Raw genomic sequence first — 13,422 nt, forward strand, 5'->3', positions numbered from 1 at the left:
GTAACAGTGACAAAATGCTGGAAGTATGTGAAACCAGAAAGGAAAAGGTGTCAGCTGTTACAATCATGAGTTGACCCTATGGAGGCAGATCATTTGTTCATTAGCACTATGGTTTCAGTGAGATCACCATTTGGATGACCAAGGAATAAACATGAAGTCTTCTATGCCTTCCTCTGCATGTTATGCTTTTGGTATGGATGCTTTCCAAGAGTGTGGATGAATTGTATGGGACATGTGTTGCATGTGTGAGATCCACTTTGAGATAATTTAAAGTTTAATAGGCCCTCACCTTGTCCAACTCTATCTTTCTGGGGATCATGGGAGATGTCGAGCTGTCCAATGCATTCCCTGGGCTGCTTACTTCACGCACCACCTAAAACCACACAGAGAAAAAAAAATCACACATTAGCAGGCCTCAGTGCGTGAACAGATTCAGCAACACTTGGGGTGCCTCCACCAAAGGAATTCTTCTCTTGTGCAATATTGTCTCTGGCCTGCACTCAGGATACATCTATTAAACTGCATGTGTATTCTTAATGCTCTGGTTGCATGACCTGAAAAGTCTTTTATAATATTTACCCGGAGCCATTTCTCAGCCTGCTCTTTGCTCTGGACGGCCAGCACCAGGGCCTCTCCCCCAGGCAGGGAAAAGCGCAGCTCGTGCTTCTTCTTCCGCCCATCTTTCGGCACATAGATTACGTTACACAGGTTGAGTGGCAGGTCCATGTAGGGAGACTGGTCTTTGGAGCTTTTGTAACACTAGTGGGGAAACAAGGTGCACAAATTACCATTTAGCACAATGTAGGGATGACCAAATATGTCATGTTATCGCCATCATGATTACATCACAACATGCTTTACTGAGTATATTATGGGTATCATCCACACTTCTATAACATAGAACAACTGCATCATAAAAAAAGACACATTTCAACTATAGCGGGCCTATAGAGGGCCAACAACAACTGGTCTATAGTAACAATGCAGTAACAAGTGACTGATTAGATATCTGTCCATCATGCCATTTTCTTATTTTTATTTTGGTTTTGGAGGTGGTAGGGACGTACAGGTAGTGTGTACTTGTACAACAAACTGGACTGGAACTGTAACACCCACGCTGTGTACAAGAAAGGCCAAAGCCACCTGTACTTCCTGAGGAGGCTGAAGTCTTTTGGTGTGTACACTAAGCTCTTATGGACATTCTACCAGTCTGCTGTAGCAAATATGTTATAATATTGTTCTATACTGGGGCAGCAGCATTAACAAAAGTGCTCTGAACAAAGTGAACAATCTTATTAGGAAGCCTGGCTCTGTTGTATGGGTCAAGTTGGACTCTCTGGAGGTTGTGGCAGAAGAAAGGACTCTCAACAAGCTGTTAGCCATCTTAGACAATTCCTCACATATGCATACTACATGCATACTACAATGGAAAACAGAGAAGTAGATTCAGTGGCAGACTGTTACAGCTGTGCTGTGTTAAAGAGCGCCATGTAAGATCTTTCTATCCACTTCTATTAGGCTCTGCAATGAGTCGCTTTCCTGCAGAGATCATACCGATCTACTGCTGCCTGAACTGAGCTGAATCACTTCCACTATTCAGACTATTATTAATATACACTATGCAACATATCATAATTGCTACTGTAATGACACTTTCACTACACACTTTAGGCTGTAAATACTGCTGCTCTTCTTGTTATGTTTACACTCATTGTGTATTTAAGTATCCCATACCACTTGGTGCAATATCTGCTCTCATGTAAGTGCAACAAATATTGTATATAACTATGTGAATACGCCACATAGTATGTATTTTTATTTCTGCTTTATTTCTGCCTAAAATGTGGCGCTACTATTTATTGATGCATTTTGTCTGACCCAGCTTTTTTGTGATCCTCACATACATATTGTGTGTCATAAAAATGCTTGGTACAGTAGTGTTGTTTACTAGTATGCTGTGTTTTTTACCTGCTATATCACCCATTATTTGCTCTAAAGTAATTTAGATGGCTAACAATGGATTGGTTAGCATGATTACATGTCTTACATACTTATGATTACATAACCATAAGTAGACCCTACTTACTTTCTTTTACAAAGTGCTATATTATGTTTGAAAAGGGCAGATCATGTCTCTAGGCAAAGCTGGAAGCTGCTCACCTGCAGTCTGTTCTCACGGATGACAGTGAGCTGTTTGGCCCACTGGCCAAAGCGCTTCTTCCTCAGCAGGAAGGCACAAATGCGGCAGTCCCTCACTGGGGCCATAGAGTTCTCTTCTGAGGGCCACTGGTGAGTTAAACGCTGACCTTTCTCTTCTTCTTCCTCATCATACGACTCGTAGGAGCTGCTCAGAGCATCTGAGTCATTATCTAGGCAATAAAGATGTAGCATTAAGAAATAAAACAGCTCTTAACACTTTAATTCTGTTTTGTAACTCCACAAACAGTTCTGCAGCAAGAAAATAAAATGTGGTCAGGCCTTTTTTGTTTCATGGCCAATTCAATACACCAAGTAGGACTCCCCCCTCACACAGTGCTACCTACGAGACATGACAAAGTGAGCCACCATGTCTTTTTGAATTGCTGTTTTTGCAATGCCATTGAACGCATGGGAAACGACACTAACTACCAATTCTGTTGTATCAGCTAATAGAAGTTTAGGTCGGCTAGCACCATGTTGAGTTATTGGGTTGGCAGCAACTTTCAAGGCCAGTTATGTGATTTTGGATTCCTGGCTGAGGATGGCTGCAGCCAGGGATCGAACTCACAATACTCTGCTGATAGGGCCAATGCTGGCCTTTTATATTAATGAAAATCTCCTTCTTGAAGCACTGAGAAAATGCAGCATTTTTGTTGTTCCACACTTACAGGAGTTTTTGCGCCTCCCGTTCATGCAGGTAGTGGGGTAGTTGTTATCTGCGTCTTCATAGTACCCATCCTCAATGGAGTTAGGAGGACTTGAGCTACCTAGGGTCAGGTGGTGAAAGTCACATGGCAAAGAACTGTCACATTCCTCTATATTTTATGATCAACAAACAAACAATAAAATGTATTAAAAAAACAATAAAGTGCACATCAGTATATCTTTTAAGAAGTATATCATTGCTGTTGGAACAAAACCTTAAATGTACGAAAAAGTAATTTTACAGGAGAAGGAAAGAACATCCTTTAAGTTTTAATGGAAGTTAATGTGACACTATTTTATTTTAAGCAATTTTGGGCCATTTCAATTAGTCTATTCATCATGAGATTTTGACACATTGTATGTGCCATGTGGCATTTTATGAAAAAAATGGAAATATAAGGTTTTGATGATATCTTACTTAGAGATCAGAACATTCAACAGAACCATTACGTATAGAAGGTATGGGTGCTAAAAAAGACGTTAATTTCAGTGGAACAGTAGTTCTGGGGAAACTCACTGCGACTGGTGATGTACTCTGGCATGGTGCCTGGGCTGAGTGGCACAGCCTCCTCATAATAATCCTCTGGAGGAGGGGTGTTGGGCAGGGGAGGTGGTGAGTCCGCTGTCCTCTGCTCAGAAATTGGGTGGAACAAAAGCGTTAAACCATCTGCCTGGCTCCACACACACTTCCTCAGAATCAACATCTGCTTGTCCATACAAGTCCTCAATAAGAGGCCAACCAACATGGCAGAGATCCACCACTCAGCAAGTTAGCTTAATAACAAGGATATGTAAGCCCTGCAGTAAATCAAAATGAAAATCCACATGCTGCATGAGCAAGCAAAACAATACATTACTCCAGCAATGAGCATTGTTTTAAGGCACAAGTCAAGGATAAGCTTCCACACAGAAAATGTGTACAATATGTTTATATGGAAAACTTGGAAGAACGATTTCCCTCATTAAGTCATCATGGCCCTTTAGGGACATGGACATGGGGATGACTGGACAGTGACTGACTTGAAGATGGCTAGCTGGCCCTGAGTCTGCTGTGCAGCTGGAAAGAGGCTACAGTGTAGGGTGATTAATCTTCTTACATACTTCATCCTGACAGAGAACCACCCTTTACTATAAATGGACACCAGAGCTTATATTTCACTCAAACACGACCGCTGCCTGTGGAAAAATGCTCAGAAATCAAAGAAACAGGATATGTATGTAAAGGTGAGTGCTTACAGGTTTCAGTGGAGATGTTTGGTGTGGTTGGCTTGGGTCTTTCTTCTGCTCTTCTACTTCAACTTTCAGGTCACCGAGGTCGCAGTCTGTGGAAGGGATATGTAAACACTTTTAGTGAGCATAATTATCACCAACAATGGGGAGTGCAGAGTGAAGCACGTCAAAGCTGTGCTTACTTACCAAACTTCTCAAAGAGGGATTCCACAAAGCTAGTCCCATTTCTGTAGGTGGATGTGTTCATGTACATGTAATCTGTTCCATTAACTGTAAAGAAAGAGAGCCAGCATCAATCAACAAACTAGTTTCCTTAAATCTGGCTATATGCAGTGGGAATTGGGTCAGAATTGACCAATTGAGATATGAGCCATTACTATCAAATGGAGTAGTAAATCTACCCATTTGACAGAATATGAACAACTTCACTAAAAGATACATAAACAACTATATAGCAAAATGCATATGTGCAGCTGTGTATCTCAGCCTCTGTTTTTTTATTGAGATCAATAACATTCAAAATATGCACTCGTCATGCAAATTGGTAGGGGTAGGACAATAACAAAATTTGAAAAAACAATAAATCAGGACAAATGGTAGGTAGCGCTATAATATAGTTCTCCACTGAAAAAGTGCCTGTAAAACTGCTATAAATTAAGATACTGTATATGCTATAATTTCTATCACAAGCTTCATGTAAGAAATGGCATGACTTTTAGAAGCTTAAAATGTTTGTGTTCAATCTAGCATGAAATGCCATAGGGACACTGGCAGAAATTAGCATCATCGTACAGGTGGGTTTTCCCCTAATGTTTTGACATTTATGGCCTGAACTTAAGGCCTGGCTCTAAAAGTTCCAGTCTGCCACTGAAACTCTTTTTTTTTTTTAAACTGAACAGGCTGTGTTTGCATCTTTGATCCATGGCAAATGAATATGATGACATCATTACTTAATCAATCCGCTTTTTCTTTTTCTTTCTTGTGTCCCACTTGCTCAGTTTTAAAAAAGAAAACTGGACTTAATGTGATAAAATGTAAAAACACTGCTTCACTTTCACTTTGTGCCAGCTTTCCAAGTTGAATGTTTCTCAATATTTTTAAGTACAGAAAAAACAAGAGTTTCAGATGGATTGGAGTGCCAAAAGCTCATGGATAAAAACCTGATATATTCTACTTAGCAACTTCATATCCATTATGGATAATTATTGATGGATTGAGAAGTGGGCCCAGCCCTACAAACTGAGAGCTAACCATTGAAAATTTTAACCAGTGATTTACTTAGGAGAAATTGAGTTTATCCATAAGTTTATACATTTATTAAGTCGCCGAGAACCACCTGAGGGCTGCAGCTGTTTCAGCAGGTTCCTCACAGCACTCTTCTTCTCTTCTGTAGCAGAACTCAAGGTCTCATGGTCCAGCAGTTTCAGCAGCACGTTCAGCTCAGTCACCAACAGCTCCATTGCTATAGGTCAAATAACAAGATCAGAGGTCATCACACACCAGACTTTACAACTGTCTATGAATGCCACAATAACAGGTCAATTATCTCAACTTCAGTCTGCTAATGACCACAGCGAGACAGAACAAATAAAAATAATTCTCAGTGGAGGGATATGAGTAACATCAGTTATGTTGATTTAATGCACATTTTATGGTGGATAAGTCTGTCTACCTCTGCCTCTCATGTGCTTCCTGAGCTGAAGAGAGTAAGATCAAGATACATGGTTCACTGTAACATTATATTCCACAGAGTGTCGTCAGTGCTGTCAATGGAGAGCATGAGTTATAGGCAGGGAAGATGACGACAGGTTAGCGGGCTTATAACTTGGAGCAGGTTTGGATCTCAGAACGTCCCACTGGGACTCCAGAGTTCTCTATGGGATGAGATCGGCTGGGGTAATGTAACGCCCCTGTTACACATAGGCATATGGAAAACAAAGATATGCCCTTTAATTTATGGCAAGCTGCCCGTCCTCTCTAACCAACACCCTGACTACATCGGGAGAGATACACATCCACATTGAACATTTTTAACAGAGCAGTGGTATAGAAATGAAGTATTAGGAATCTTTCCCAGGGGCCCTCATTTGTATAGCTTTGGCTTTCCTGTTTAGAGAATCAAACACTGAATCTTGCATTTTTGCAGAGCAATAATGTTATGTGCTGTGCTACCCCAAAAGGGCCCTGACACACCAAACCACCTGTTGGCCTCTTTTGGGCTTTTGTTGGGTGTCTACAGCTGACGATTGGCCCATTTTTTGCAGCATGCCCATATAATTGGCAATAGTTTGTGTCAGCATCCATTTAACTTATGATGCATTATCAGAAGTGAGAGAAAGTTCTGACTGGCTGCTCAGCCTAGCCTGGTAAATCAGTGCCCGAGAACAGAAACTGAAGACAAGCATGCAAAAACACTGAAACAATGTGCAGATTTTAATTGATTCAGATTAGTACATCAATTCCACAAATCCACAAGTGTTATATCAACACAGTTATTCATATCATTTTTGGTCTGAAGTGTGTTGACGTAATATATTTTATTCTTGTGTAAACATCCACATTTGAATTAAGTAAAGTCAGCATTCTTGTTACATGAAGTCCTGGGTGCTCCCTAAAAGGTGCTCCTTTTTATCTCAGTCCAAATAGGCCATGTTGGTATTTTTCTCCCAGCTCCAATGAGAAAATTCCAGGCCGAACTACCTACTGTTTTTCATCAAACTTTGTGGTTGTTTGACTGATTAAGTCCCATCTGGAAACAAATTTGGTGGATTTCCCAGGCAGATAACCACTGCTACTCCCTGTATTTAGTCTTCTAGTGCATATCCACGTGAAACATTTTCTGTATCATGAAACAGTGGATGCTTTGGAAGCCTTTCAACCATTAGAGAAGTGAGATCTTGCAAGCTGATTAAAGGGGTGATTATAATAGCAGCTACATGTCTAAAGCATTTTATGTTCACATATACAGCATCAAAGTATTGCTTCATATGAACAATATTAGAAATTTCCATGTGATTAGAGGGTGGTCATGTGATCATATATGATGCAAACATCCAGGTCTATAGAAATTACAGCCTATATCCTGGTTTCCACTGATGATTAGAAATACAGATCACAACCACCTCCTTGTGTGGGGAGTTAGCCAAGTTGTTTGAAATGGCAAGTTTCTCAGTTGAGCACAATACAGAATGTCTGTTTATGTTTCGACATGTGATCATATATCTACAAATACTGGCTTTCTGCACATACTTTCTGTAAAATACAGAAACAACAGAGAGGCCTCTTTGATATTATGCTTCCAAACTGTAGACTTCAGTTCCACCTTTTATTAGGTGCTTAAGCTTAAGACACATTTTAAGAAACATTTGAAACATATTAAATTCTAGCTGTTTCTTAGTCATGGATATCATTATTATTTTTTAAAAATTATTATTACTATTAATAATAACAATAATAATAATGTCTGAGGTACAGTCTTAGATCTAAGATAACCACAACTGCGCCTCACACTAAGCAGCTGAGTTACCGCTGGAGGAGACACATGCAGAGTCTAAAACTCCTGGGATGCTGCAACAGATGCTGCCGCCCACAAATTGCACAGTTGGCACGCCAGTAAATGCCTCCTAAGCTGCACGCTCCCCATCCATATTGGAGATCTACAACTGCTAATGCAAAACCCTTGCATTGCCTTTGGACCTGCATCGTAAGCAAATTAACTAAAAAAAACACAAAAACGCCTTCTCTGCAAGTTCAAACAAATCTACCACCCAGTTTTTGGGGCGGCTCAAAAGCAAGTGCAATAATAAATCAGAGTTTCATCAGCGTCCCCGAGGGGCACGCGTTCCGGCAGGAGGCCTGCCGGTGTGGGTGGATTCTCCTGGCTTTGTTTGAGGAAAATAAACGTGCTCTGCGAACACCTCTTGACCCAGTGGACATGAGCTCATAATCAACAGCATGGCCACAGCACTTGCACGCTGCTAGAGAAGGGGAAGAGAAAGAGGGGAGAGAAGTTCAGAAAGGAGCGGCTGTGATTGCTTGTGTCCATCATGCAGCTGGACAGCTTGGCTTGAACAGTAGGGGAGTCCAGCCAGAGCATCCACCTCAGGGCCCAGGGGCTTACAGCGATAAACAGGCGCGATGGGTCAGGACCTGAAGCGTTCTCATATGCCAGCTCCTTAGACAATGAGTTATGCTCACAAATCTTTAATGCATTTACAGGCAGAGAGTAGAGTGGGAAAAAATGAGCAAGAACAAGAAGAAAATAGACAGGAGACAGATGGAGAGTACATTTCTGGATCATTACATGTTTTCCTTCAAAACAATTCATGCTCTAAAGACAATGTTTGGAGACACCAAGAGGCAAAGCTAACAGACACTTTTTTCATCTCAAGCTGAAAGACTATGTATGATGACAGCTTCAGTTGACCTATCCATGCTCACAAATGCGCTCTTTTTAGCAAGCTGTATAGAACATTGGCAAAAAATTAGCTAACTTTTAAGGGAACCTTTAAATCTTTAAAGGTTTTGCAGAATGTAATTGTTAGGCTATAAGTAAAGCCATTTAAGGTTCCAGTGTTTAATGTAGAAATGGTGTATTCCAATTCAGTTGTCTTTACAATGGTAGCAACAAAAGCCAGAGGTTGCAATGTCTACAATTAAAATATAGCAACTTTACCTAACATTCAAAATTACAAGTGAACATATATGTGTCTGTTAAGGCTTTATATGTAATGTTGATGGTGGTAAAATAATGGCAAATCTGAAAAAGTAAGTTTTCTCTGGGGACTATTTTGTCTTACAATGCCCTGCATGTACCTCTCTTCCATAAGTGCATTTTAAAATATATATTTTAGGCAAAACCTTATCTTGAAATTATCAAAATAAACAACACCTGAGGACACGTATGTAACCATGGGATGTAATAATCCTGTGAGGTAGCTTTTAGAGGCCTGGTTCCTGTGACCACCACTCAACAACTTTGACTTGGCAAGTTTCTCTAGAATCCATCTGTCAAACACGAATCAGGCCTGCGGCGCAATCCTCTCCAGCCTGCAGAAGTATTTTAATTTTCAATTAATATTAATAACAATCTATAAAAACAATAGCAACAATCTACGAGACAGCAATTACACCTCAGTTCCACATCAGTCATATCACCAAACACACTAGTGTAACGTGGAGCGATGAGGTGGACGCATACACTGAGATAAGCGACTTTTATTCTGGGCAAATCCAAGGTGGTGGTTGAAACAGTCCAAGGTCATATAGCCAACACGAAGCGATCGGGGGACAGACATGACAAGATAAACACTAAACAGGATGCAAAGGTACAAACAGTACAAACACGACGAGCAAACAACGACCACCGAAAACAAAGGGCAAACACAGGGCTTAAATACACAGGGATAACGAGGGACAGGTGAAAACAATCAAACCAAAACAAAAACGCACATGGACAGGACTGGGAGGGGCCAATCGTGACAACTAGCTACATCACCTGCAGTTCAGTCAACGTAAACACGTTTAGCCCAGGTCTTAATGAACTTCCAGCAAAGAAAGAATGGTAGGTGTCTAGTTCAAGCAGATAGGTAAGTTTAAAGGTTTAAAGTTCCTGGGGACACATTTCAACACCAAACCACTCTACATGATTTGGTTTATATGTTAATCACTAATTATGCTGAAATTTTGAAGACTTGGAAGACATGAAATTTCCCTTTAATGAAAAATGTAGTGTATCACATAGTTAGAGTGCGTTACTATTGTATTTTATATGCACATAAAATGTCACACTCTCAGCCTGTGTTACCACAAAGGAATGCATTTATGAGCAGAACATGGACGGGTCGATTGTCTTTGGTTGTCACTTTGTTTGCTGCAACGTTGCTGATACTGTGATCCAGGGATGGACAATATGGCAAATATTTAATGTTACAATATTTGAAGACACTTTCACAGTACACAACATTTATCATGATCTCTAGTTTTGCCTGGGGTTTAGTAAATTGGAACAGAAAAGCCACAATAGTGTCACATTAAAAATGCTATGAAAAACTGTGACGTGGAGCGATGAGGTGGACGCATACGCTGAGATAAGTGAGTTTTATTGATAGCAAATCCAGGGTCATGGTCGAAACAGTCCAGGGTCAATGAACCAATACGGAGAGAATGAGATTCAGACATAATGAATAAACACAGGATCCAAAGACTACACTTCAAACAGAACAAGCAAAACATCCAACACAAACAGCACATACAGCACCTCAAACAAGTATACAAACAAAGACCAACCCAGACCAGGGCAAACACGGGGCTTATATAACACAAGGTATCACAAGACACAGGTGGAAACCAGATGGAAACAATCAGGGGAGGAGTCACAAAACAAGGGGGCAGGGCGGTGAAAATCAAAACAAAGAAACACATAGACGACAAGGCACATGGGGGAGTGGGAGGAACCAATGGTGACAAAAACAAAAAACAAATATTTCACATATTGTACTGTATTAAATCCAATTAGGGAAGCCTATTTATGCCATCTTTGTTAACCACACAGTTGGTCAGTGTTTTTAAGTACTAAAGATATCAACAATGTGCTTAGAAAAGCATACTGTGATGTAATTTATCACGATAATAAAATATATCATACTGTCCAGCCCTACTAAGGCCATTGTCTTTTACAAATGCCTTGAGATCTATTAGTGAAACATGGGCTTCCAATCAGCTTGTGATAAGGTCCAGAGGTTCTTATGTCAAAACAAGTCAACATCAGCTTTCTCCATGGGGAAGGTGAAGAGTTTATGGACACAGAAACACACACATACACACACACAAACATATACAGTTGCATGCATACGCCCACACACTGAAATTGTTTATCTGAAATTTAGGTCAGCGGAGCTGCTAGTGAAAAAAGCTGACTTTCTCAATCCAGAGGGCATAACAGTGAGCAGAAAGCCCTTTATTTGTTGATGATTCGCTTACTGCAAAAACACCTTGCTTCCTCCCCTCATGCCCTTCAGCTGCCTCCAGGGTAGACTCCCAGTAATGTGTATATGTTGTTCCAGTGTGCTTGTTTGAATGTTGAAAACCTCCCTATTCAGACTTGTTGACACAAGCTTTTGTCATCACAAAGAAAAAAGGTTGGTTTAGCTCACCACATTGCCCTGATGATGACCCCTTTCAGGAGACATGGCTGAGTAGCAACTTAATGCGCAACAACAACTGGGAGTGGGTAAAATGTTGGCAGCATCTTTGGAAATGCCCTAAATTCGGAAAATCATAGAATCATAGGCTGTGCAGACTGAGTAGGGGTGCCATCACATTGTGATGGTTGAGGAGGAAGCATGGTGAGGTGTATTAGTCATGCATACTTGAGTGTGAAATTTATTTATTATAGTCAGAAATATGCTGTAACTGAGAATCTAACCATGGTATCTGAAGGTTAGCCAAAAGAAAGCCTTCAAGCGTCTATGAATAGGTAAGCCATAAATTACTGTACAACTGCGAACTGGGGTGAGCAATACAACCTGATATCACTATCATGATATAACAATGTGCAGAATTTCCTCGACCGTAAAAACTCAAATGACAAGCGACTCTGATGAGATACAGACATTAGGATGTAACAGACAGGCTTTGCAGTGTTCAGTTTTTGTAATGTACAATTTTTAGCCAAAATAAATTTTCAATATGTTATCAAACGCCAAATGCACTAAATTCAAAACCCAAGTCCATAGAAGATCTGATCATTGATACAGCTGTGTGATAAAGCAGCATGATAAAGTGGTGCAACATAGCAGCATGTGTCATAGGAGACACTGGCTTGTATCAGAGGAGCAGCTTCTAACTAACGCAGCAGGCTTTTTGGACCTTAATTTTTCTGCAAACTGAGATTTGGGGTGGTTTTGTTGAAATATTGAGTCAGAAAATGCTAAACTCAAGTGTGGTGTTTCATGATTTTGTTGATGTGTGAACAAAAGCAAAATCGGACATAGGCCATCAATTTCCTATATCAATGCTCAAGTTCTAATAATCCAAAGTAGATCAGTCATATGTAGAAGTGGCCTTGGTCAAATTACACTGATTTTCGAAGTGAAAAAGTACACACTGTCTACAGAGAACACACCACATTTTAATATGCCAAATTGTGATAAAGTCTTTAAGTATCATGATGCTATACTTCTGCCATATCACCCAGCTTTACTGCCTTGAGCAAATGAACTGAACTGCAGAGTTCTCCACGTCATGGCTTTTTTAGTTAATCTGTTTTTAAGAAAGTAGCATAACTGTTGAGTAAGGCCTAAGATTACCTCAGCCAGGTTACACAGCATGTTCTAAGATCTTAATGAAAAAAGCTTCCTTTGGGGCCAGTTATAACCAGCTTAAAACAACACTGGTGCAGCGAAGCATATACGATTCCCACAGCGATACGCTCTCACTGGAGGAGATCAAACGCATGGAGCTCCTCTTTATCTTCAGCTGCACCTGTGGAGGGTCACTTCCAAAGCCAAGCACAACATGGGCCTACATGCCCACTCCCCTCCCAAGAGCCACACATGTGGTCCGCTCTGATAATACATCACATCAAAACACTGCACTGCAAACACACAGAAATTGACACCAGCGCTCCGAGCCACGGCTGGCCAACCTGCGGGCTCTGCTGATGGCAGGGGTGCTTGTTGTTTTCCTTCAGATCAGGCCTGTACTAAAGGATCCCTGTCTGTCAGCGAGATCTGAGAGGCCTATGGCAGATGATTATCTATTTTTTCTTTCTCGCTCACTTTAAAAAGAAGCCTTTCGCCAGCGGAGATGTAGCTGGGGCCAGAATGTTTGAGTTGTCTTGAGGAATCTGGCGCTGGAAGCAGTGTTTTGGTGGTTTCCCCTCAGCTGAACTAGTGCTTTTAGCACTTGCCACCTCACACAATGGGCTTTAAAGCCTGGGCACATTCCTCACCTTGTTGAAAAAGCCTACTCAAACACCTTTAAGCTGACAAAAGCACAGACAGCAAACTGGGAAAGCAATTTGCTTGCACATGAGAATCAGGGTTACACCCAAGAATGCGATAAACACCTATGTGGAAAAAATCTTTATGTGTATTGCACTTACACTTGCACAAATAGGGTGGTAAAGCAGGTTTGGCTCAAGTTTTACAAGACAAAAGGAGTTAAAACAGTTTTATCCATGAAGCTATTCGTAGAAAAGGACAGTTAATAACATGTTTCTCACTTCAGCCTGAACAGGTGTTTGATTTGATTTAGCACACTCTGATTCAGATATTCCTTATTCCT

At 40.7% G+C, this 13,422-nt stretch overlaps 1 protein-coding gene across 7 annotated transcripts in view; it reads right to left on the reverse strand.

The window, feature by feature from the left end:
- afap1l1a (actin filament associated protein 1-like 1a) overlaps positions 1 to 13,422 on the reverse strand; it is a 48,336-nt gene that overhangs the window by 14,011 nt on the left and 20,903 nt on the right. For all 7 annotated transcript variants that reach the window (XM_017698375.2, XM_017698378.2, XM_017698376.2 and 4 more), the window contains exons 2-9: positions 5,471 to 5,596; positions 4,321 to 4,404; positions 4,141 to 4,226; positions 3,422 to 3,533; positions 2,868 to 2,966; positions 2,161 to 2,369; positions 580 to 759; positions 290 to 373 (exon numbers count right to left, since the gene is read on the reverse strand). In XM_017698375.2, coding sequence (XP_017553864.1) covers positions 290 to 373; positions 580 to 759; positions 2,161 to 2,369; positions 2,868 to 2,966; positions 3,422 to 3,533; positions 4,141 to 4,226; positions 4,321 to 4,404; positions 5,471 to 5,596 — 980 coding nt within the window. The remainder of the gene's footprint in view (positions 1 to 289; positions 374 to 579; positions 760 to 2,160; positions 2,370 to 2,867; positions 2,967 to 3,421; positions 3,534 to 4,140; positions 4,227 to 4,320; positions 4,405 to 5,470; positions 5,597 to 13,422) is intronic.

This window comes from Pygocentrus nattereri, chromosome 8 (genome assembly GCF_015220715.1).
Source record: "Pygocentrus nattereri isolate fPygNat1 chromosome 8, fPygNat1.pri, whole genome shotgun sequence".
Classification (NCBI taxonomy): Eukaryota; Metazoa; Chordata; class Actinopteri; order Characiformes; family Serrasalmidae; genus Pygocentrus; species Pygocentrus nattereri.